Source organism: Triticum aestivum, chromosome 6D (assembly GCF_018294505.1).
Source record: "Triticum aestivum cultivar Chinese Spring chromosome 6D, IWGSC CS RefSeq v2.1, whole genome shotgun sequence".
In the NCBI taxonomy this organism is placed as follows: domain Eukaryota; kingdom Viridiplantae; phylum Streptophyta; class Magnoliopsida; order Poales; family Poaceae; genus Triticum; species Triticum aestivum.
Genome location: NC_057811.1, coordinates 460,138,396 through 460,164,162, shown reverse-complemented (window position 1 = coordinate 460,164,162; position 25,767 = coordinate 460,138,396). Strand labels below are relative to the sequence as shown.

Below are 25,767 nucleotides of genomic sequence, written 5' to 3'. Positions count from 1 at the left end.
CTAACATCTAACGCCGGATGCCCCATCCAAGCCACATAGACGGGACTGAGTAACACTCCGGTCTGGCGCACTCTCAATGAGTACCACAGGCACACGCTGCAAAGGGCCGTCACCTCCGTCTTCCCTCGGTCCATCCTCAAAGCATGCACTGACACATCGACCTTGTCAGGCCTCCACTGCACTCTCAATGAGCACCACGACACCAGACAACGTCGACCTCCTGCGCGTGTGCATCGCCACACATCTGACGCCAAGCCTCCACTGCACCATGCCGCCGAGAACCGCCGCCACGAATATGTAGAAATAAACACCGCTCCACCGAAGAAGCCATCCGCTGGTCCCTCGAGCACGAGTGCATCTCCAAGAATGCCGCCCCCAAGGGGGCAACGACACATGAATGCCGCCGTCATCCGATCAGCTGATCTAGGGTTTCCCCCGGAGGTATTGGGTGGGGTTGGGAGCTTCACCTCGATGATGCCTTCATGAAAGAAATGATGATAAGGGCATCGTCATCACCGGCTCTGGCCAACGACCGAAGACCAAGGTTTCACCCGGATCCGTCCCAAGGAAACCACCCGACAACCTGTGCACTGTCTCGACCGCCTTCAAAGCCCTAGATCTAGCCGCCTAGATCCGGCGACCAACCGCAACAGCAGTGCCACCATAGGAGCCCTGGCGCACCGGCCACTGCCTGAATGCGCCACCACTGGAACCTGGGAGGAGGGCTCCCACCCCACCTCGCCAAACTGCGAGAGCCGCCGAGATGGATCCCGCACGCTCACCACCGTTTCTGACCTGAACCAATCCGCGGCAAAACCACGAGATCGGTGATGCAGATCCGCCTTGGATAGGGACAGCACCACGCCATGCCGCCGCGGGAAGCCCGAGCTTCACCCGCCGTCACCTTCCAGGGCCGCCGCCCCGGGATCCAGCCGTCGCCGACAGGCCGCGCCGCCGGCCACCGCGACCAAGGCCGCCATGAACCTGCGAGCCCATCGAACGCCCGGCGCCACCAGATCCTCCTCGAAGCCTAGCAGCTCTGCCGCCCCTGCCCAGCATCGCGCCGCCACCTTGCGCCATCGCCCAGGACGAACAGCCGCGCTGCCGCGACGCAGATCGGGGGAGAAAAGCGCCCCGGCGCCATGGGTGACCCGCCTCACCTGATCTGGCGCGGGGGGAAGAGAGCCTCCGCCGCCACCATCAGCCGCCTGGGGCTTCGCCCGACGACCTCCTCTAGCGGCGGCGGAGGGGAGGGGGAGGATGGACGTGCCCGGTGGCGGGGGCTAGGGTTTTCACCCGAGCCGCCCTAGCGGGAGGGCGACGCGGGGGCGCCCATCTATGGGGATATGTCAAAAATAAATAAATAAATAAATAAAGGGTAAAAATGTTGACAACAACAAACCGAAATCCGTAAGTCCACGATATAAGATGCAATGCATTCCCACCGACAAGAGTTTCATGTAACATGGTTGCGATTTTTTGAATTATCCCACGTTTCTAGCCCTTCAATTAAGAGGTACAGCAGATCACCCGGCCCTACCTGACAGCTATACCCATACCAGTTGACAGGTGGGCCTGAACGCAAGTTATAGAATGGTCCTCGTGTCAGTCAGCTATGCCAATTCCTCGCAAGCTGCATCTTCTTGCCATGAGAAAGAGGAAAACATTGGCAGAGCAGTAATAAACCGGCATTAATCCGTGCGCCAAACGCCTGCCGATTTGTTCATACGACCGGGAGGGAGGTGCGGCTCCCACCCTGCGCCACCGGAAATGGAACCGCCATTACTGCTCCCTCGGCCCTCCCAACCGGAAAGCCTACCACAAAAAGGTCTCAGCTAATCGGAAAAGTTTCAGCGCGATATCTGTACTGCAGGGTCCTATCCTATCTTCCTAGCTAGGCCGGCCAAGCCGCAGCGGCTGCCCGGTCCTCCTCCTTCACAGGTCGGGATCACACAAACCATCAATTCCCATTGCCATGCAACGACTTCAATTCCGCCGGGCAGCTACGTGCTACGAGTAGTATCACTCTAGCTACCACAGTAGCTCACGGCTGATAAACTATTACTACGGCCTTCGTACAGCGATCCGTCTTATCAGCCTGACACCGTTGCCGGCCCTGTTGTGCTAATTCGTCGCACCCACAAGAGCTGAGCACATTTGATTAGTACCTAGCTTGCTATACTAACTCGGGATTGCTAGTTTTGGCTCTGCGCTGTTATAGAAATAATGCACCATACCCCATGGCCGGTGCAGCAGCGCGCAGGGGCATCTTCTGTGTTCTGTGGATCATCGAAATGGCAGGGACATAATTTCCAAGTGCGGCGAGTGAGGCCAGGCACCGGCGTGTGTATCAAGGAAGGAAGGAAGGTGGCACTGCTGGCTATAACTATATGCTTTCCCGATCTCTGTTGCTTGCGAATGCAGACACGCCGTGTGTAGATAGCACTGTTTACAGAGAGCAACGCAACACAAACATGGTAACGGGGGCCAGGGCCAGAGGCTTCTTGGAGCCGTGCGACAGTGAGAGAGAGGCCCGGGTCCGCAACTCTGCATGCATAGAGGGTACGTACAGTTACACAAACGGAAATGCGTGGTGCTTGCTTGCTTGCTCGGAGATAATCCTCTACGGCTCTACCCTAGCGAGGAGATATACTAGGTGCAATAAAAGTGTAGCGGGGTCATGTTGGGCGGGGACTGCTCTGTTTGTAGCCAGGCAGGCGCGGTTAATCAAGCATGCATGCATGCGTAAAGGAGCTGGGCATGCATCCCGACAAGACTCCGCAACAGAACAGAGATGCCGCGCGCCTACTAGGTGCGTACTTCCACGCAACGGACTGCGTAAGCTTAGTCTAGGCAATAAATTAGGAATGTTAGCATCCATGGAAAAACACCGTTATAGAAAAACATTCAAATTTATTCGAGGTGCCGAAGTATTCTTCCTCGTGCAACCATTGGCGATGCGTCCGTGAGTGAAGTTCGTCGTCGTTTTGGGGGGTTTTGGCTCCGGCGAACAAAATAACCCATGAGCTTGTAAAAGGAATAACAGGAAAGTTGTCGATGTAGACGAAAAGATGCTGGGGACCATGATCTGTGTAGCAAATCGCCGTCCCGGAGAAGAAAATGTCGAAGAGGGCTTGTATAACGCCCTAGATCCGGCCACAAGGAGTCGAAGAATGCAACTCCCACATGCTCCATGACGAGGTCGAAACTAACCAATCTTCATTGGTCGAAGCTGGTCTCAGACCAAGATGCACACAACCGCGCCATTCACTTCCTAGGACAACATCATATAGACAAGCCTGAAGAAGCGTCGTCAAAGCAATGAGGACCAAGACGCACATCAGCAGATGGACACCTAAACCTAAATTAGAAATCTCACCCTACCATCATCGGTTCAAAACAGCGAGGGTCCTCGCCCCCCACCGCCGCCCTACATCCTAGGGTTTCGCTGGAGGAGAGTGGGAATGGAAACGCTTCGTCAATAGGAGGTGCATCTGACCTGAACCCCAAGTCTTAGAAGAGGCCATCATCTTCCTAGCTACGTGTACAAGGTAGTGTGGTTCATCTCATCGCCAAAAAAAAAAGTACGGCTCATCTGCTGGGTGCGCGGTTTCATTCGTTATCAACTCCAATAATTATGCTCTCTTTTCAGGATGAATCATGGCGCGGGACAAATGGTAAAACTCAATAATTGTACGGGCACACCACGGGAGCTTTCTTCTTGCCATTTATGGGTTAGTACAGCGTGAGAGCTTAACAAATGATATCGTACGTTTACGGAGAGCGAGACGTGACGGGCATCATTCTCGCCTGCCTCTCGCCAGGGGACAGGCGAAAATGATCCTGCCAGACGAAATTATTGGGCCCTCATGGCCGCGGGACACACGGAATAACTTTGTTTAAGCGACCCGGCGGTCAAAATTGTCAAAACGTCAGATCATGGCTAGCTAGCTGCTGCCCCTGATTCCCCTGAGCTGTATGTACGTGACGCGAAATTAAATATTTCCCGCGCGCAGGCATGCAGCGCGCCGTACGTGTCAAACATCCTCCCGATCCTTTGCGCGCTCCGGCCGCTACCTGCAAAGCGCCATTGACGAAGAAATTTGACGGGTTGTGATTGAATAATAAGCAGGGTCGTAGCGTTTGTCTAGCTACGAGCAGTGTGGACAAATCAGTGGTTGGAGTCACAGGAATGGGAAGATTCGAGCTCGGAGCTCGACCGTGTCCGTGTGTCGTCGTCACTGCAAATCCGGCTACGCACGCCATCGCCAACGCGCGCGCATGTGAGCCTCTTGATATTATCTTCCAAGAAATTCGACGGTCCAGTTTACATGCATGCATGTGAGCACGACGACGTGGAGTACGGGGGCATGGCATGGCATGGTATGGGCTCCTTGGTTCTCATCGATCGGTCCGTCCGTATGCGTCGGCACAATGCACGTCGGAAGCAATGATCGGCTGATTTCCAGGTGCAGGTGCAGGGACAAATTTGACAATTTTAACTTGTGGATGAAATCATTTCACGAAATGAATTGTTCTTAAAAAGAATCACTCAGCTGATCTTTTTTAGTGGCGCCCGACACGAAGGCGTCACACTACACTGTGCAACGCCTCCCAGATAGGCGCTACACGCCTGGCCAGCGTCGCACCCCGGACTACCTAAAAATTACTAAGTCAATGTGCAGCGCCTAAGAGCTAGGCGCCACACTATACAATGTAGCGCCTAGCCTCTAGGCGTTGCACTAGTGGTTGCTTCATTGGGTAGGCAACCACTAGTGCAACGCCTAGTGGCTAGGCACTACACGCCTGGTCAGCGTCGCACCCCGGACTGCCTAAAAATTACTAAGTCAATGTGCAGCGCCTCAGAGCTAGGCGCCACATTATACAGTGTAGCGCCTAGCCTCTAGGCGTTGCACTAGTGGTTGCTTGCAGTGTGGCGCCTAGCTCTCAGGCGCTGCACTAGTGGTTGCCTAAGCAACCACTAGTGCAACTCCTAGAGGCTAGGCGCTACACTGCATAGTGTGGCGCCTAGCTCTCCGGCGCGGCACACTGACTTAGTAATTTTCGTATCACACAGGTGCGACGCTGGCCAGGCGTGTAGCGCCTATCTGTGAGGCGTTGCACAGTGTAGTGTGGCGCCTTCATGTCGGGCGCCATAAAAAAGGTCAGCTGAGTGAAAAAAATTTAGAGGCAGTTTATTTTATGAAATGATTTCATTCATAGGTCAAATTTGCCAGGTGCAGGTGCAATAATACACAGTATACGATCGAGCAGGACGAACCCAACCCAGTCAGACCCTCGACTACTCTATCGCTTGCTTGCTCCTTACCAAGGCGACTGATCGAACCCATCCGGTACACGCTTCCCTGCTGTCCTCGTGCTGTCAATGTTAGCATGTTGCTTGCCACGTACGATCCGATGCTGTCTTCATTTGTCCTGTGTACGTACGGGCCACCTGGCCAACGAGTAACGCTACATCTACAAAGGTTTATTTTAAGATTTTATGTAGAAATGAATGTGGAGGATTGTGATTGGCAATAGGGAGGTAAGGGGCTCATCCCTACTTAAAATCAGGGGAGACGGAAAACAGAGATGCTACATCGACAGAGCCTTACAGGGTTTTACAGTGTTCGTTCAAGGTGGCAAATTGTGATTGGACAGAGGGATGGGAGGGGCCTCACCCATCTGAAAATTAGGGGAGGGGGGAGGGGCATGTTTAGTTGGTTAGAAAGGAGTCTGTAGAAGCCTGTATGACCCCGTACGTCTAGCATTCTTGGAGAGAAAATTACTTTGAAAGGTTAAGTAAACCTTTGTAGTAGGTTTTTGTAGCTCTAGCATTATTGACCGGCCAACCACCCGACGCCACGTACCTACCACCCATCAACGGAACCCATCATGTTGTGCACTCGTCCTACTAGTAAGACAAGGGTTAGTGTGTCACTGTGTCACACAGACACAGTGACTTTTATTTCGCTTGTCCCCCACAGAAAGCTCGTAAAACCTTTCCACTCGTAAATCCCATCTGCAGCCGGGCCACCTTTTGCCCTGTTTCATAGCGCATGGAGCATGCAAGAAGCACTCATCAACAGTGAGGAATCACCCGGCGCCGTAGAAAGCGACCGAGAGCCCGCAGTGCACCAGTGCAGTGCCCAATGGTAGCTGGAGTGTGCAAGCCACCGCATTAATGCCCTCCCGTGGTCAATCTCTAGCCAGCCAGCCTCCCCCCGCGCCCCGTCTCAAGCGACGCACTCTACGTAGGGGTATACCCAAGGTCGTCGACGGGACGGAGGGGTATTAATGGCGGCGTAGGCTCCCCTCAGCTACCGCCCGCAGCGCACCGCAGCGTAGCTCACCCTCACCTCACTCACCTGCCCTCCGTCCTCTCCCCTGCCCACGCCATGAACGCTCACACCGAGCTGCTGCTGAGCTCCCGGGCTTAAATGCTCCGCAGAGCCGCCCATGCCCGTCCGCCCGTCGCTCTCGCCCGATCCGATGCCGCATTATTGCGTCTGCATGCGCGCCACCACCCCCACCAGCCACCTCTCTCAGAGCTGAGCTGAGCTCGCGCCACCACGATAAATACCACTGCGCCCCGCGGCCGCGGCCAGCTCGTCTGCACGCGCTCCATCCCGTAGCTAGTACCACTACCACGACATTCCGACAAGAGCTGTCTTGTCAATGGCGACCCGGCGTGGAGTGGCGGGCGGCGGCGGCGTTGTGGGCGCCGTGGCGAGCGTCCTCGTGCTGTGGCTGGCGGCTGGAGCCGCTGCCGGCCTGGTCGCCGCCGACCCTGGCGCGGAGCAGCGGGCGCGGGACCGGGTGGAGGCGCTGCCGGGGCAGCCGGCGGTGGCGTTCGCGCAGTACTCCGGGTACGTGACGGTGAGCGAGCGGCACGGGCGCGCGCTCTTCTACTGGCTCACCGAGGCCGCCGGCGGCGACCAGGCCAGCAAGCCCCTCGTCCTCTGGCTTAACGGCGGTAAGCAAACCAAGCACATTCCTTAATTCCTTCGTATGCTTGTCCCATGATTTCGTCTGGAAATCACTGTGTGCTTGTTTAGTTTAGTCCTTTCTTCACTCACTCTCACGGTCGGTTCAGAGTCTCACTGATCGTGTTGACCGAAACCGTTCCTGCGGTCTCCCGATCATGATGAGCATCCTACGCTTACTTTCGCCACCTTTTGGAGTTTTTAAAAGGATGAAACTTTCCGGGGCTTTCGACACCAACTTCAAAGTTGTTCAAACTCGTTGCCAACACGCCTGGGTAGCCACAGTAACCAAGGGAAAGCCCCATGATTCTCCTCTGCCTCTCCAACAAATTACAATATACTACTCCAAGTCCAACCTTAATGCACAGTTGCATTGCACACACACAGATTAATGTAAGCAAGATCCAACGGCCACAAGTGTACGAACTGAAACTTGACATAGTTCCAGGCTAGCTTGGCCCATTCCTTCCTTGGTGAAGGACAACGTACTGGCGATTTTTTTTTCGTTTTGGGAGTTTGGGGCGGCTGTACATCCGTATGATGGGGATGGCACGTACGTGGTAGTGAATGCGCGCGCAGGCGGGTAGTAAATGTGCGAGCGAGGACATGACCGATGCCTGAAACACGAGCATGGATCGCAGTCGCAGAACGCAGGGTGCCAGCTTGGCCTTTGCCCGTGCAACATGCATGACAAGTTCTATCGTACTACTACGTTTTGCTTAGCTTTTTTGATATGAAGCTTGAGGGGAGAGAGTCAGAGAGAGAAGGAACATAGACCATTAGGCATTAGAGGCCAGGCAGACTGACAATGGCTGTAATTAAACTCCATTCTTGGATGCTTTTGCCGTAGGAATGAGGCAATAAATAAGCCCACCTCAGAGTAGCTTACTGCCATTTCTGAACGTGGTCTTCAGTATCTTGGTCACACGCACGTTCCATTATCAGTCGTAAACAACTCGTCTTACATAAGTAAGTACCCACTGCCTGCACATGCTACCGCAGAGAGAGTTGTCCTATGCACCTGCACGCAAGGACATGGTGTTTAGCCTCTCCTAATCACGCCGCCACCACTGCGTACAAAATCCAAATGGCTCTCCAGACGGCTGCGTGCCTGCATGCATGCCTCTGCCTTGCAAATGCAGTCCCGGCTGTCCTGCGCTGCTGAACGGAGTACCACACTACACTACACCACACCACACCTGCGCGACAGCGCGGCGTCGTCCTCGATGACGCAGAGGCCAGCCGGCCAGCCGTCGCCGATGCAGAGCCGTCCAGAGCTCGATCGGGCCGGAGCCTGATCCCTGATGAATGAACCCCGTCCTTGGAGATCCGCGCGATCTTAGCCACAGGGCTGGCTGCTTCCTCATGTGAGCGTACGTGACTGGTGCATGCGATGCGATGCAGGGAGGGCGGGGGCCAGCCAGGGCCACAGCAGGAGCCATGGACGAAATGATGAGCTACGTTGTGGTGGGCGTCGTGCAGCCAGCCGGCAGATACGTGTTTGGTTGGTTGCGAGCGCGTGCGTGCGTGACCACCGGAAAGGAAAAAAGGCTGCGCCGGCGAGCGGCAGGCCAGGCCACCACCTTTGTTTCCTCCAGTGTTGTTTTACGCTGCATGCTAATCCTTTTGTTGCTAATGCTACAGTGGCCGCTTATTCCTTCTGCTCCATCTCTGGTCATTATCACTCACGCGCCGACGGATCGGGCGCGTCCAGGGGCTAGACACCAAACCAGAACCCTCGCCCCACACTGCCGCATACCACCAAGCATTTACAAAGGCACAAGGATGTGCGATGTGTAGTCATTGGGTTTGTGCACTGTGTAGTATGCAGTTGGGCCACTACGTACGATCGATCTGCATCGGCGCCGGCAGATCTGCGTGTTCGTGCTGTGCGCATCTGCCTTGCCTGCATCCATCCGCGTCGCGTGCATGCAGATGGCGACCCTGTGTGCGGTGGCCTTTTCCTCCTTGAACGCAGACGCATGGCATGGCATTGGCGCCGAGTGTGAGAGTGATCGATCGACGCGCTGCCGCCGGCCGTGGTTTGTTTTGCTTTGACCTGCCTCGGGAATTGGGGGCAGGCGGAAACGGCCGGCGCACGCCTCTGCTGCTGGCTGCGCCCCTTTTCTTCTCCCTTGCGATTAGGATACGCTTTGCTTGTCTGAAGAAGAAGAAGAAGCATATCTTATCCGTAGTAGTAGATGTGGTTTTAAAATGACAAGTGTTCACCGTAAGCACTAGACCATTTACTGCTGTTGAACTGCCAGTGTCACTTTGGCTCGTTCATCCGTCGCCCGTCGGCACCGATCGATCATGATTGTGGTCTGCTCTGAATCTCTGCCATGCCGTCTGTCTGTCTGGCCCTAGCTTTTGCCTTCATGCTCTGTCAACCACAGTGTGCATGGCCCTACTTGACGCGCACATTTCACTTGCTGCATCATGACAACTTCCTTGCATGGCAACACAAGATGAATCTTCAAACGGGAGTGCAAACCTAGTACTGTATTTTTTTTATTTACTTTTTGCAGTTCTCTGAATAATTTTGCTACTCAGGACCTGGGTGCTCCTCTGTGGCTTACGGCGCGTCCGAGGAGATCGGCCCGTTCCGGATCAAGCCCAACGGGACGGGGCTCTACCTCAACAAGTACTCATGGAACAGAGGTGAGTCGCTAGTACCCCTGCTGTTGTTATGCCTGGAGATGTGTTCGGCACAGGTGACTCACTCAACTAACTGAATTTTCTTGCTGCATGCAGAGGCGAACCTTCTCTTCCTCGAGTCCCCGGCCGGCGTCGGCTTCTCCTACTCCAACACCTCCTCCGATCTCAAGACCTCCGGCGACGAGAGGACCGGTAATCCTCCATTGCATAGCCCTTGGGGCTTGGGGTCATGTAAATTTTTTACTGTTGTAATCTAGAGGTTTTGATGTGCTTGTCTGAATGTGATGCAGCGCAAGACTCGCTGCAGTTCTTGATCAGCTGGATGTCGCGGTTCCCGCAGTACCGGCACCGGGATTTCTACATCGCCGGAGAAAGCTACGCCGGTGAGTTACTTGTGATCTCAGTGGGGTAGCCTTCTTTCCATAGTTCTCTGGCTTTCACAGCACCAGGAGAAAAATTCCAATAACTGTCACACCAGCACCATGATAGGAATAATGACCCAACTGAAAAAGTACTTACATTCATTCTTGGGATCAATTCCTTTTATCTCCAGGCCACTACGTGCCCCAGTTGGCGAGGAAGATCGTCGAGTACAACAAGGCTTCGCCGAGCCCCTTCATCAACCTAAAGGGAATCCTTGTGAGCACCACAGTCACACTCAAAAGCAGCTACAGCATTACACCAGTGGTGGATCGATCGCACTGAATCTTCCATCCTTTTGCTGATCGTGATGATGTGCCCAGGTGGGGAACGCGGTGACCGACAACTACTACGACAACATCGGCACGGTGACCTACTGGTGGACGCACGCCATGATCTCCGACAGCACCTACCGGGCCATCCTCAAGCTCTGCAACTTCACCAGCGCCAACGTCTCGAACGCCTGCAACCGCGCCATGAGCTACGCCATGAACCACGAGTTCGGGGACATCGACCAGTACAGCATCTACACGCCCTCCTGCCACGCCACCTCCGACTCGTCTGCGGCATCCGGCAACTCCACTGCACCCCGCAGGCACCGCCGTGCCGTGCTCAGGTTCAAGGACACCCTCATCCGCCGGAGGTCCAACAGCTACGACCCCTGCACCGAGACCTACGCCGAGAAGTACTACAACCGGCTCGACGTGCAGAGGGCCATGCACGCCAACACCACCAGGATCCCCTACAGATGGACAGCCTGCAGGTTCAGTTTCAGACATACTTTTCTTCTCCGTTCTTGCTATGACCGTGCTATTGAATTGAAGATTAACAAGCAGGGGATGTTTTGACATTGACAGTGATGTGCTCATCAAGACATGGAACGACTCCGAGTTGTCGATGCTGCCGACCTACAGGATGCTGATCAAGGCTGGGATCAGGATATGGGTGTTCAGGTAAGCTGAAGAGTCTGAAACAGGCAAAGTTTTCCTTCAATGCAGTACAAATTGTTTCAGTGGATGTAACCTATTTTGAATGGTGAATGCAGCGGCGACACGGATTCGGTTGTCCCGGTGACAGCGACGAGGTTTTCGCTCAGCCACCTTGGTCTCAAGACTAAGATCCGCTGGTACCCATGGTACTCAGCCGGTCAGGTACTCATGATGCCATTGCTACTCTTCACTTGCAGTATATACAACAAAGCGGCACTGTAAACCACTTTGCATTTGCAGGTAGGAGGGTGGTCTGAGGTGTATGAAGGACTGACATTTGCGTCGGTGAGAGGCGCAGGGCATGAGGTACCATTGTTCCAGCCAAGGAGGGCCTTCAGGATGTTCGTATCATTCCTGGCTGGGAAGCCATTGCCCAAATCCTGAAGGTTCGTGCCTGCCATGGACTGCTGATGTGCAGCGTGATGCCTAGCTAAAGGTCTGAAACTGTGTAAGATGGATGGAGAGAGTGATGTAGAGTGCTTGCAAGTAGTAGAAAATAACTAGTACTAGTTCATAGGTGACGAGTGATTGATTTGGTCTGGGGAAAAGGATGAGAGGAGAATAAGGGTGATTATGCCATGGAAACCATGGGCATTTGCAGCAACGAGCAAATAAACTTGAAGGCTCTATTCTTGATGTTGTCTTACTATCAGTTTTCACTATGAAATTTTCATTTCAAGAATATTGCATCTTCCATGCCAAACAAAGCAGAGATGGGCAAAAAATATGAACACCAAGAAAATTTCTCATATGGTAACCCATAAAGTCAGTCATCAGTAATTTATTTCCCATGGAAACAGGTATCAAGCTCGCTAACCATTAAACCATACAGGCACAGCATTGAAAAACAAGACAACAACTCTAACTGAATCTCAAATAGCATGTTCTGCAACATCCATGAAAGCAAATGCAACATCCTCAGAGAAGAATCAGACCTTGAAGCCCTCGGCACGGAGGCATTGCTTGTGAGCCTCGATCCACTTGGTGCACGCAGACTCCCCGTACTCGACGATGCACTCATCTCTGAGCCTCTTGGTGTCAGGGCAAGCGCAGCATATCTTCTTCTTCGGTTTCGAGTCAGTGGCAGGAGCTGCTGGGCCACTGTTCACAATCGAGCACACAGGTGCTTGCACGGGCGTTGGGGATTCCGTGCTGCCCATTTCAGCAGCAGCAACTCAGGTATGATCTGCAAAACGGGGGCGGGGAAAAGAGAAAATCCACTTCAGCCTCCGTTTTTTTTGGAACGAAGGCTCAAGAAGAGCCCGGCTTTGAATTAACAAAGATATCAACCGGCCAGGATTACAAGGACAACCGCTTACAACGCAAAGAAAAGGAAACCGAGCGACGGATACAAGGAACTCAAGCAAAACAACTCAAGGCAGCATCAGAGTGAGCCAAGGCATCACCACGCTGCTACCAACACCCTACTGGACGACCTACACCAACAGAACAAAACTAGGGTCTTGGGAGGAATGCACGACCGCGCAAGCTTCGTGATCACAGCCACCCTCGGAGCCAGCCATGGACCAGACCACCATCTGTTACTGCCTCTGCAAAGGGCCCCTACCCCTTCATCCTGGCTCGAAGGATGCCGTACCGGCAGACGGCGGCTCGGTTCACCCCAGAACCCAAATGGATGGCCTCCAAGCTGCAAGGAGAAGAGACTAGAGCAGGACCGCAAGCCCAGGGCACACTACCAACAAGCACCATCGTCGTCTGCGGCTCAGCCGCACCAAAGGGCGAGAGCTGCCGGCCACAGTCGCAGAAGCAAGGGAAGCAGCGATAAAGTAGATCAAAGGGTAGCGCTGGATTCGCCGGAGCACAGTGCTCCCACCAAATGGTATATCGTTGTCGCCGAAGAGGGGAACCCAATCCCCTCTTGCCCAGGCTCGTGGGCATCGACCCACCGGCGACGTCGTCAGGGACCCTCCAGCCAGCAACCTATGAAGAAACCAAGCTGTCTCCCGCCACCATCACATCCACAACCAAACTCTCTCGCCGCCCCTGCAATCCCCAGACGGTGCCTCCAAGAAGGAACACGACACGGACGTGCCGTCGCCGCCCGAAGCAGGGGACCTAGGCTTTCACCTAGCAGGGGACGGAAGGAGGGGGGAGGATCCACACCACAGCCTCCAAGGAGGGGAACGGCGCCCAAGGCGTCGCCTTTGGTGTGACCGCCGCGCCAGCCAGGGGTTTCCCCCGGATCCAACCCCGCCCGACGAGATCCGCGCAACCAGCAACCGGGAGTAGCGGCCTAAGCCACCAGGACCCAGATCTGGCGAAGGAAGGAGCAGATCGGGGCGGAGGGGATGGGCTTCATCAGTGGCATACCTACGGGGAGGGATGCACACCAGCGACCGCCGACCGCCGCCACCTCGTCACCCGCGAGACCGAGGGGGCGCCTAGCTCGCATCGGTAGGGCGGCCCGCCGCCAGGGCCACCCCACCCTCACCTGCCGGGGCCGCCGCCCCGCGTGCCGAGGCCCTGCCCGAGATGAGCAGCCGCCGAATCCCCGCCGACACCTTCATCGGTGTCGAGCGCGCGCTGGAGCACACCTCAGGCGGCGGCGGAGAGGAAGGAGGGGGAGGAGGGGGCGCGGCTGTGGCGGCTAGGGTTACCCCCGGGTCGCCTCGGAGGAGAGGAAGGAGGGGGAGGAGGGGTTCGCTTAGACGACGCGCGATACAAAGCACTTCAGCCTCCGTTGATCATGAGATATCTGTACATTACAACGGTAATAACCAAATAGTATTATGTCGTTCTTTGATTACAATCTAGTGGATAACAGGACAAGCTTATATTGGAACAGTGCAGTGTTCTCTGAACTTACTGACGAACAAAAACTGATAGGTTTACCCGCAAATTTTTTTTTTGATCATTTCGGTGCAGCAATAGGAATTGCGCGAGATGAAGCAGGGATATGAGATAGCGCGAACTCATGCACCAAGGTTCAAGTGTGGAACCACAAGACTAAATGTCACATCTTGATGACAACTATGATAAATCTATGACAGAGCAGGCGGCTATCTGAATTTCTTTTCCCGAAGGCCCAAATCATGGAGGAAATCTTGCTCCACTGCTGGAATGAGCAAGGATAACCACGAAAACCGAGTAATTTAATCCTAAACGCGCATAACAGCATCGGATCAGCCGTCGATTCACGCTGCTCTTTGCAGAGCCCACACCACAAGTACGCCCAACCGCGGCGACTAAACAGAGGTGTATGCGGGGATTGAAGGGACTAGGGAGGAGAGGTTACTTGCCTGGACGAAACCGAGGAGCGCCGCTGCCGTCTTTGGTCTGTGCGCCGTGGGCGGGCGGATTTTCTGTGTCGACGGCGGCCGCGCGGTGGCCGTGCGTCTGCCTCTTCTTCTTCCTGGGGCTTAAGAAAGAAACACGATTATTTTAGGGAAAGGAAAAGAAACACGTAGTGTAGGTGGGTAAATGGAAGCAAAAGGCCGGGCCGGCCCAGCCCAGGAGGCCACACTTCGTGTTTTTTTCTTCTTCCGACAGTGCACCCTTCCTGTTTTTTTGGACAGTGCACACTTCCTGTCTTTTTTTATTTCTCTTCGGTATTCGAATTACTCCCTCCGTAAAGAAATATAAGAGCGCTTAGATCACTGAGTAATTTTGTAAAGTTTGACCAAATCTACATTAAAAATTATCAATATCTACAATACACAAATGTATTTCATGATGGATCTAATGATATTGATCTGGTGTTGTGAATGTTTTTGTTTACCTATAAACTTGGCCAAACTTAAAAAATATTGACTTAAGATAAACCTAATGTGCGAAGTCTAAGGATATGGAGGGAGTACAAAGAGGAAATTGTTCTGAAAGTTATTTTTCTTTTGCCTCATTTTGGTTAGGATTTTAGGCACCGATGATAAGTTGATTTTCTCCACTATTTCGCCGTCAATCCTCTCCCTCTCCCTCTCATGGATTATGTTAGTTGTGACACATGAAAACTTAGATCGACTGTGGGTCGTGACGACCAGGGAAATAATTGGTTCGTTGAGAAGATCATAGCTTTAACTGCAATTCTTCTTTGTGATGACTCTAATGCATTGCATGATCTAACGTATTCCTGTGTTGTGACGAAGTTGGTGCCTAACTATTTTGGGTGCATCCGAAGCGGTAGATTAAGGGATGTTTCAGAAAGAATCTCCACTATTAGGATAAATACGTTTGGAAATAACCCCTGCTACTACTAATTAAATGCTTCACTAGTTAATTAAATGTATTAATGGCTCAGTTCTTAAATCGATTTGGTGCAAAAAATCCCTATTTAAACAAACCTAATTAATTGCATGTGTAATTAATTGTCTAGTTAATTAAGTGCATTAATGACTTGATTTCCAAACTAACTCAGTGTTTGTTTTCCAAATTATTTTTGCATTAATGTTTGCGTGTGAAATGACGACGTGCCAACTATACTTTAATACTATAGATGAGCTGAAACATGGCACGTCAAACCACTCTGCTATGTTTCCTCTCACCAGTGATATAAAATATGTGTTGTCAACCTTTGCTTCCTACAACATCTCCACTAGCGGCAGAAAACGGACCGCCAAGCAAGGGTGGCCCAGTAGTGGTAATTACCCGTTGCAAAAAGGATGAAGAATCAACCGACCACCTTTTCAAGTGTCGATACGCCATTGGGATTTGGTAAATGATCAAGTCTTGGCTAAAACTTCACCACTTGGATACTTCCACTTGACAGTTGCGATGCTCCATAAAAAAATGGTGGATTGGTCTTTTCGAAGCCCCTTACCAAATAGCAAGGCCATGGCATCCTCAACCATGCTCATCTCATGGTCTACATGGAATGAGAGAAACACACTTGTTTTCCGCAAAAATGGAGTTCCACCGTCGATCTTACTAGACAACATCAAGAAGGAGGCCTTGATTCGGGTGGTCGTGGGAGCAAAGAAACTAAGGACGATCATGTCGGGAGAGTAATTCCTTTAATAGTAGAGATAAGGGGTGTTTATTTGTAACATAACCAAAGCAAACTATTCTTCTCTCTTAATTAATATACTAGGCAAGCCTTTTGTCCCCGTTTCAAAAAAATATCGACATAAAAGGAAACACTTTGGCTCACGAGCTAGCGGCTAGAGTTAGACAACAAGAAAGACCAGACTTGGATTGCGGATGTGCCTCGGGAGCTACGTCCTCTGCTACCTCATGGGACATGTGGTTAGCAAACTAAAAATCCATTCTCCGCAAAAAAGAAAGCAAACTAAAAATCCATATAGCTTCGTCCTGTGCTGATGGCAGATTGTTTTGTGCAATTCCTATTTTACCTTTGTTATTAGGTATTTTACCTTTGGTATTAGGCATCTAAAAAAAAGTGTGTGCTTTCTAGCCAAAGACAAAAAGAATGCAAGGTACCCTTTAATTGTCCAATTTCTCACTACCCTTTTTTTTTCTAATATAAAAGGAGCCCCACCGGACCCTATATCTAGGAAAACCAGATACGGTGGGCCTAAAACCACCGCGATCCAAGTCTGTTCTCTGGCCGGCCCAGCCCAGCCCAGTCCCAGTGTGAGCTTGAGAGTTTATATAACCGTCCTACCTCGCTCGGTCGCCTCTTTGGTAGAAGAGAAACCCTAATCTAAGCACCAGTCGGCGGCGGCGCCCAGTTAGAATGATCTCGACAGAAAAGAGGATAGTGGCGGCGGGGGAAAAGACGAGCGCGGAAGCTTTGAGGGTGGAGGCGGAGATGGAGGGGGCATCCGGGAAGCTCGCGGGGCTGCAGTCTATCGTTTTACCTCCCGGCCAAACGACTATGGAGTCTCGTGGCAGGAAGAATCATACGCGTGCAGATATGCTGGTAAATATACACAAGGCGCTTTTAGTATTGGAAGGCATGATGATGGCTATAGCACCGGATGAGTTGAAGGACACGCCCGACAGTAGTTCGGGTGAGCAGATTATCCGGATGGCGGAAGAAAAACGAAGTAACGAAAGCATAATAAAGCATAAAAACAGAGCAAATCAGGTCCTGGTTCTGTTTCCCCGGAGGGCCCAAGCCGAACGGGTCCAGAAACTATTTTTTTTAGGGATGAGTATCCAGAAACAAGAACGGAAGGGAGCTAGAGGCGTTCTCAGCGATTAAGGATTTTCGGCCGTCGGATCCAGATGCTTGATGGGATTCCGGGCGTCGGATCTAGAGGTGGAGGGAGCTGCGCCGTCGGATCGAAGCCCCTTCCTGTAGCAATGAATAGTTACCATTTTTCCTCGGTCTCGCTCACTCCATGGCTTCGACCGGATCCCGCTGACGTGTGGGGTCGCTCGCGTGTGGGCCCCCTTTGTCATCAACTGTGGCTGTGAGTGCGGCCTGTGCGTCCCGTCGCGCGCACCGGCGGGTAAATATCCCGCGCCACCGCAGGTAATATCATGCCCACGCCGAGGGTATTTTCAGTCTTTTCGCGTCCAGGCTTTGTGCGTGGTGGATGGTGGTTGGCCCGTGCGGCTTGCCCTTTCGTGGCCTCGTCCCCAATCGGCGAGACGCCTCGGGTTTCTGTCGCCCCGTCTCACTTCCCTCTCTCTCCCTCGCATCTCTCGCACATGAGCAGCCGCCGCTCCTTCTTCTCTCTGGCACGAGCAGTCGTCGTTCCTCTCCGCCTCCCTCCTCCTCCACACAGGATCGCGCCCTGCCCTCCCTTGTGCTAGCCTCTCACGGCCATGAAGCGCAGCGAGCTCGCCGTTGCCGTCATCGGGAGGATAGCGACCGACGGACCTGGAGCATCCCCATCGACGGAAGGAGCAGGAGGAGCACAGGAACCGACGGCGTCCCTCCGGCGACCAGATCTTCTCCCTCGCCCGTTGTTGTGCCGCCCCAACCCCAACTTCGGTGGCCTCCTCTCCCTCCAGCGCCGCCGCCCCACCCTCTCCAGCGTCCCTCACCTTCTATCCCATGGGAGGGGAGGGGAGGGAAGGGAATGCCCCAGATCGAGGATCGAGGGACGAGGTGAGGCAGCGCCCAGATCCACGGCGGCATCGGCGCGCCGTCGTCGACCTGAGCCGCCACCGTCCTCGAGGTCGGCCATGGAGGGGGGGGGGGGTCCGACCCGGCAGCAGCCATGGACGGAGACGCCCCAAATCCTAGCATGGGGACCGAGCCGCCATGGATGTTCGAATGAGGCACTACACCGGATCCCTCTCCTCTTCCTCCTTCTTCCATGGATTTCTCCTCTCTCTTTATGTCCCTCTCCCACCCGCGGTCTCGTCTCTGTAGGAAGGAGGCCAGCGGCCAGGACGACGCCATGGTCTCACCCTGCTTTGCTCCTTCCCCACCATGACCACGCCATGGAAGGTTGTTGGGGAACGTAGTAATAATTTAAAATTTTCCTACGTGTCACCAAGATCAATCTAGGAGATGCTAGCAACCAGAGAGAGGGAGTGCATCTTCATACCCTTGAAGATCGCTAAGCGGAAGCGTTACACGGAACGCGGATGATGGAGTCGTACTCGCGGCGATTCAAATCGCGGAAGATCTGATCTAGCACCGAACGGACGGCGCCTCCGCGTTCAACACACGTACATCCCGGGGACGTCTCCTCCTTCTTGAACCAGCAAAGGGAGAGGAGAAGTTGAGGGAGAGCTCCGGCAGCACGATGGCGTGGTGGTGGAGCTTGCGGTTCTCCTGTAGGGCTTCGCCAAGCACTACGGAGGAGGAGGTGTTGGAGGAGGGAGGGGCTGCGCCAGGGGAAGGGTATGGAAGCCCTCCCTCCCACTATTTATAGGGGGAAGGGAAGAGAGGGCTGGCCCCCTAGATCCCATGTACAAGGGAGGGCGGAGGTCAAGGGGGGAACTTGCCCCCCAAGTTTGGTGGGAGGCGCCCCCACCCCCTAGGGTTTCCAACCCTATGCGCCTTGGACCCTTGGGGGGGCGCACCAGCCCACTAGGGGGGTGGTTCCCACCCTTGTTCAGCCCATTAAGTCCCCCGGGGCAGGTGGCCCCACCCGGTGGACCCCCGGACACCTTTCGGTGGTCCCGGTACCGATAACCCCCGAAACCATTCCGGTGACTGAAACTGGACTTCCCATACATAAATCTTTACCTCCGGACCATTCCGGAACTCCTCGTGACATCCGGGATCTCATCCGGGACTCCGAACAACCTTCGGTAACCACATACAATTTCCCATAACAACTCTAGCGTCACCGCACCCCCACGGGTTCGGGAACCATGCAGACATGACCGAGACATCTCTCCGGCCAATAACCAATAGTAGGATCTGGATACCCATATTGGCTCCCACATGTTCCACGATGATCTCAGCGGATGAACCACAATGTCGGGGATCCAATCAATCCTGTATACAATTCCCTTTGTCTATCGGTATGTTACTTGCCCGAGATTCGATCGTCGGTATCCCTATACCTTGTTCAATCTCGTTACCGGCAAGTCTCTTTACTCGTTCCGTAACGCATGATCCCGTGTGTCGTGGAAGTGTCACGGCAGATGTCCTCATGGAAGGACTTAGTTGTGGAGCCATTGCGACGAGGTTAGCTTAAAGGGGTTAAACGGGACAAAGGACACGAGGAGTTTATACTGGTTCGGCCCCTTGCGATGAAGGTAAAGGCCTAATCCAGTTTGAGGTGGTATTGCTAGGGTTTCGATGACCAGGGAGCAAATACGCTTTGCCCGGCTCTCGAGTTGTTGTTTCTTGCCCCACGGTCTACAAAGTCCCGGCCGGCTCATACAACGTGTCCGGCTCGGTGACTTATCTCATATGCCTTACAACACAAGTCTATAAATACATGACGGTTTATAACCATGGGCTTTAAGCCGCCTCTGGGCTTGGGCCCTCTACTTAGCCTATCTATGAACCGCCCTTCTGGTTACACTCTTGGGCTTCATTGAGATGGATTGTCATCAGGATGACCCGGCCCCTCCTGGCGGGTCATGCCTGATAGTCATATCCCCAACATTAGGCCCCAGGTTGATTTGAACTTGTTCATGTCAATCTTCAATATTTAGAAAAGTCCTTCCTCATCTTGACTGTGAAATATTGTAACCCGCCATGACGTCATCACCCGAATTTACGGTAACCCGCCATGACGCCACGTGTCATTAAATGCTTCATAGAACCCAATAAATCTCTTATTTTACTGTCTTTCCGGAAATCGAGGCGCCCGCATCGTCACTTATCCATTTTTTGCCTCCTCGATTTTCGCGCTTGTCGTTTGTCCTTCCAGGCTTTATAAATAAGACCTCGGGCTCTCCTCTCATTCCCCTCTCTTTCCTTCTCATTTTCTTCTTCCTCCTTGCGACGCGCCGACCTGCACGAGCTCTGCTGCCGTCGATCTCCGCCTCCGTCTTCCACTCCGGCCACTGCATCAGCCTGAACGGACCAGAGAACTGCGGCACTTCCCCGCCATCTCATCACCACCGGTAAGTCCTTCTTTCCTCCGCCATAGATCTGGCATTAGGGTTTCGGTGTTCTTCAGTGTTCATTGGTGCTCGTCAGTGTTCATTGTCTACATTCGCAGATTAGATCCAAAAGCCACATGAATCTGGTGGGCCAGTAGCTTTCGCACCTGTTTTTAATATTAGAACATACCCTCATCGCTATAGATCCGTTCCAGAGCACTGCTGTTTTTCCGCTGTCGCCTCTGTAGGTCTCGAATTTATTCCCTTTCCTGCGCTGTTTTCAGATCCGAATTCATAAATGTAATCTGTGAAACCTGTTCGTCCAACACTTAGCAGAATTTTTTACCCTCTGTCTGATTTTGAATACCTGTACCCTTCATGGCGGCTTACACATCCGGCTTACCATTATTCATATACCATTAGCCCTCTCTTAAGTCGCAACTCTGAATGTATACTGTCAGCATTTAAACTGTGATTTCACCAATTAACTTGAACCGGCAATTTTTCTTTCCCTTAGGCTTTCTTTCACAATGTCGCCAAAAATAGTGTACACATGCAATTGGGTCCCTTCCATCGTCACCGAGGGCACTTTCAAAGATTTTGTCAAAGTCGGGTATCTACCCACCAAGAGTGTGATGCATTACCGTGCTCCTGACCCGGGAGAGGATAAACCTCAGCCGAAAGACGACGAAGTCATCGTTTTTACTGATCACATGAACCGGGGCATCTCCCCGCCCGGCTCTAAGTTCTTCCGAGATGTTCTGCACTTTTTCCAGCTCCACCCTCAAGACATTGGACCCAATTCCGTGTCAAATATTTGCAACTTTCAAGTATTCTGTGAGGTGTACCTTCAAGAGGAACCCAGTGTTGAACTCTTCAGAGAGTATTTTTACCTAAACCGCCAGATTGAATTCACCAATGGTCCTAGCTTGGAACTCGGCGGAATTTCCATTCAACATAGAAGGGATGCCATCTTTCCTTACACCTGCTTGCCGAGTCACCCCAAAGACTGGAACCAGACATGGTTTTACTGCAAAGATACGTCTCCGGCTGATGAGAATCCGCTGTCGGGTTATCATGTTGACCGCCTGGACCCAAAACACAATCTTCCTGAAAAACTTACTACTGCTGAACAGAAGAAGATTGCACCTACTATTGTGGAAGTCAAAGCTCTGCTAGGAAATGGACTGACGGGTGTCGACTTAGTCAGGTGTTGGGTTTCTTGGCGGATCATCCCGTTGAGCCGTCGTACCGGCTTAATGTGTACCTACACTGGTGATGAGAAAGATTCACTGCGCCACAGCTCCGCATCATTAACTAATGAAGCCATCAATGAGATGGTTAAGTCCCTCCTGAACGAAGACCCGGAAGACTGTGTCAAAGTGGGTCTGGCCCCTTTCTGCAAGCTTAACCCGCCGCCAGATGTAAGTTTCTGAACTTCACTTATCTTCACGTCACATTTAAATATCTTATTAACTCGACTTTTGACATCTTTTGTAGGCTAAGTCGGAATTCTGGAAAGTGGAGTATGATCACGAGGCTGCTAAGAAAGCCTGGGCTGCCAAGAAGGCCGCTAGGAAAGCCGCCAAGAAGACCACCAAGAAGAAGAAGAAACAAAGCGCCTCTGACCTGCTCAAGTTGGATGATACCTCTGAGTCGGAGGTAGCCTTTGACTCCCTTGGATCTTTTTTCAATTACCTTATTGACATTGATTACTCTCAGGATGACACGGGAGCCAACCAAGCAATTGAAGAAGAGGTAACTATTATTTCCTCCGGCTCAGACTCTTTGCCAAGACAGAAACTTCGACAAGTAACCCGGAAAGTAAGGTTTTCACATCCCTTGGCTTATTTAGATCCTCACTTTCTTTTGAAGCAACAGCAACATGAGAGCCGTCGTCAGACCCGGACCAGTAAAGGGGAAGAATTATCCTTCGGCTTACCGAACACCCCTGTTCCTCGGAAACGTCGAAATGAGGTGCCTTTTAATTTAAACTCCTTTCCTTTTCATTTGCAGGTCTTATTTGTCTTTTTCCTAACGCCGTTGATTCAATTGACCAGGAACTTACCCGTTCTTCGTCTGGCGACTCATCACAAACTGAGCTGCCGGCTTTCAAGACTGCCCCCAGGTAACAATAATCACTTCTTCTTCTGCATCTTATTATGTTCTGATAATTATACTGACTTGTCATAATCCATGTAGTGGACAAGCAAAGCCTACACTGCAAAAAAAGACACATCGTGACATTTTGGGGCGAACGAAAATCTTTTCTGTCATACTTATGACACTTCTATGACGATAATTGTGACAAAACCCGGTATCATCATAGATGTGGTGGGGTCCTACTTCTATGAAAAAAAATCATGACAGAAAATGGGCTTTTCGTCCTGGGCAGGCCGGAGACGCAGCTGCATGGCATTCTTTGGGCCACCCATGACGGAAAAAACCGTGGTAGAAGCGAGGGCGCGGAAAATATCGCGGAGTCCCCGGTTACGGTGGGTGGTCGGGGGCCGAGCGATGCGCGTTTCTCTCGTACGTACGCGCGTGTGTGTGAGGCTTTGGGCTCTAGCTGAACTCGAGCGAGGCGTTGGGCTCTAACTGAACCCGAGCGATTGCACTGCAGGCTACGCGTTATTGAACCCGAGCGATCGATCGATGGCTGTTAACTGAACCCGATCGAGCGATTCCTTCGCTACTGCTGCTAACTGAAGCCGATCGATGCTGCCTTTGGATGAACAGTGAGCATTGCTGGGGGGGGGGGTTTGGATGAACAGTTCCCGGTGGGGGTGGATGAACAGGACCCCGTGGCGTTGCCTCTAGATGAACAGGACCCCGATCGTTCGAGCCGGTTGGGGCTGGATGAACAGGACCCCGTGGAGGGTAGGATGAACAGGACCATCCCGTGGAGGGCAGGATGAACAGTAGATGGTGGAGGGCAGGATGAACAGTAGCCCGTGGAGGGGTGGTTGAACAGGAGCCCATGGAGAGAGCTGGTTGAACAGTAGCCGGTGGAGTAGCGCGCGGTGGAGGCTGGATGAACAGGAGCCCATGGATGAACAGTCGCAGGTGGAGGCTGGAGGAGGTCGACGGTGGATGAACAGTAGCCCGTGGAGGCTGGAGGGGGTCGATGGTGGAGATGAACAGTATCCCGTGGAGTCCCGTTTTGTGGTACGCCACACCCCTCCCGATGAACAGGACCCCCGTTTCGACCGTAGCGCTCCAACACAAGTCCGTTTCCTCCGTTTTGCGGTATGCCACACCCCTCCCGATCAACAGGTCCCCCGTTTCGACCGTAGGAGGTCCGTTTCCTCCATTTTGCGGTACGCCCGACCCCTCCCGATGAACAGGATCCCGTTTTGAATGTGGCCGGTCGAACACAAGGTCGTTTCCTCCGTTCCGCGGTACGCCAGGCCTTGTTTCCATCGGCTGTTCCGTCCAAGCCTTCCCGATGAACAAGACGACGCATTCCGTTCTGACCCAGCCGGTTGGCTCCCCATGAACACGACGACGACGCTGTTTCTCCGTTCTGACCCAGCCATGTACACGAGCCCTGGCCGTACGTATGCGCGAGTAGGCGTTTGAGACCCTGCCCGTATGTACGTACGTGGCCGTATTTTCTTTCTTGCACACTGGCCGCTGTACATACGTGTACATGCTACGTGCGCGCCTCTACTACGACACGTGCGCGCCTCTACATCAACCAGTATGTACGTACACGTTCGCGACTAGACTGACAACACTACGTACGCTTCGACCAGGTGGGTCCCAACTACCGGCACTTCCTTGCGTGCGAAGATGTAGCTGGTGGGTCCCAGCAGTCAGGGGGGCGAATCGTTTTTTTGCCCGGACGCACTTCCTTGCGTGCGAAGATGTAGCAGGTAGGTCCCAGCAGTCAGGGGGAAACATTTTTTTTGCAAAATACAGTTGCCCGTCCGGTGGGTCCCTGCTGTCAGGTGGAGGAATAATTATTTTCCGCGTAATAAGGAGGCACTTCCTTGCGGCTGCCGTGGACCCAACTGTCAGCCTCTCCACGACAGTACTCTTTCGATGGAAGTCGTTCCTTGACCACGTTGACCACGCCGCGCTGAGAGCACCAGGGCGGTGGACGACGGCGAGGCCTAGGAAGGGGACGACGCGGAGCCGGGGAAGACGTGGCAGTGGATGCCCACGCGGAGAGGAGTATGAGGGTTCACTGGTTCGGCTGCGGTGTGAGGCTGCCGTCGCCGCAGAATAACAGGGGGTGTGGGTGAGTAGAGGGATGCCCTGGCCAGCGGTGGAAGTAGTAGGGGGCGGTGAGGCCTGCACGGGAGGCGGGAGCAGGCGGTCCCGCCGGCGCTAATTTGGCGGCTGTAGCAAGAAGATCAGAGATTGAAGAAACACGACGACCGTTGGATGTCAATCCAACGGTTACGTCTGCTAGAATCATTTGTTGACGTATATAATAACTAAAAAAATCTTGCATACGCGTCAACTTAATAGGCCCATAAGTCGGACCATTCCCTCTTTTTTTAATAATTTATATATAGCTCATTGCGACTTCTTATGCAATTTATTGCAGTCCGTTTTTTGGTTGGCCAGGGCCAATTTCGCATATTTCTATGGGTTCCAAACTATTTTTAATACCGAAATGTCAAGCCAGATTTAAAGTACTTTGATGATATATTTAAATTAGGTTAATGCCCAGTGAAATAGGAATCTGAAAATGTGAAAAAATTCAGAAATTATAAAGTAATTGCCAATTTGTCATCTGTTTTTATATTTACAACCCATTTCATATTACTTTCAAGATTTGCAGGCGTCTTGAAAGAGTTGCAGCCCATCAGGGCGTAGAAAAATAAGTAGGCCTGGATTGGGTATTCTTCAGAAAAAATAAACTGGGCTCATTTTCACAAAGAAAAAATAGCTGGGCTGGTCACATGGTGAACATAAAATATAAACCTGGGCTAGACGGGCCACAGTCCAGTTCAAACCCTGCTCCGTCTCAACAATAACAAAAAAAATACTGCTCGAGCTGCCACGTCCCAGGTGTCGGCCAATCTTGTGCTGTTCTCTTGTCTATTGACTATATACGCTCACAATATCGTGGGTCCCAGATGTCAGGAAAACACTAGGAGGAAGCATTTTATTTTTCCATACGCTGACATGGTGGGCCCTAATGTCATCCTCTCCACGTACTTCTGCTGATTCCTGTTGTTTGTTGACCATGTTGACAACGCGAGAGGGCGGCGCCGCGGCGAGTGCACCAAAGCGCACGGAGGACGACGTCGAGGCCTCGGACGTCGGCGTTAACGATTTAGGAGACGGTGGGGCGGCGATGCGTGCGCTGAGGC

General features: G+C 52.7%; 2 protein-coding genes across 2 annotated transcripts; one reads left to right on the top strand and one right to left on the bottom strand.

The window, feature by feature from the left end:
- The first annotated feature begins 6,142 nt into the window (after window positions 1–6,142).
- Window positions 6,143–11,689, top strand: LOC123145895 (serine carboxypeptidase 24). Its single transcript, XM_044565408.1, has 9 exons — window positions 6,143–6,976; window positions 9,540–9,647; window positions 9,741–9,836; window positions 9,935–10,027; window positions 10,198–10,283; window positions 10,388–10,827; window positions 10,922–11,017; window positions 11,110–11,215; window positions 11,294–11,689. Exons 1-9 carry the CDS (start codon window positions 6,679–6,681, stop codon window positions 11,435–11,437), a joined length of 1,467 nt encoding a protein of 488 aa, XP_044421343.1. The 5' UTR covers window positions 6,143–6,678; the 3' UTR covers window positions 11,438–11,689.
- Window positions 11,690–11,780: 91 nt separating this feature from the next.
- LOC123145896 (cytochrome c oxidase copper chaperone 2-like) lies at window positions 11,781–12,236 on the bottom strand. Its single transcript, XM_044565409.1, has one exon. The coding sequence runs from the start codon at window positions 12,211–12,213 to the stop codon at window positions 11,983–11,985; it is 231 nt and encodes a 76-aa protein (XP_044421344.1). The 5' UTR covers window positions 12,214–12,236; the 3' UTR covers window positions 11,781–11,982.
- Between the last annotated feature and the right edge of the window lie 13,531 nt (window positions 12,237–25,767).

What these genes read in the sequence shown, in the direction of transcription:
- LOC123145895 (XM_044565408.1), top strand. Translation starts at nt 6,679, where the DNA reads ATGGCGACCCGGCGTGGAGTGGCGGGCGGCGGCGGCGTTGTGGGCGCC. An exon ending in CAAGTACTCATGGAACAGAG is followed by an intron (nt 9,648 to 9,740) that starts GTGAGTCGCTAG and finishes TGCTGCATGCAG; the next exon opens with AGGCGAACCTTCTCTTCCTC. An exon ending in CGCCGGAGAAAGCTACGCCG is followed by an intron (nt 10,028 to 10,197) that starts GTGAGTTACTTG and finishes TTTTATCTCCAG; the next exon opens with GCCACTACGTGCCCCAGTTG.
- LOC123145896 (XM_044565409.1), bottom strand. Translation starts at nt 12,213, where the DNA reads ATGGGCAGCACGGAATCCCCAACGCCCGTGCAAGCACCTGTGTGCTCG.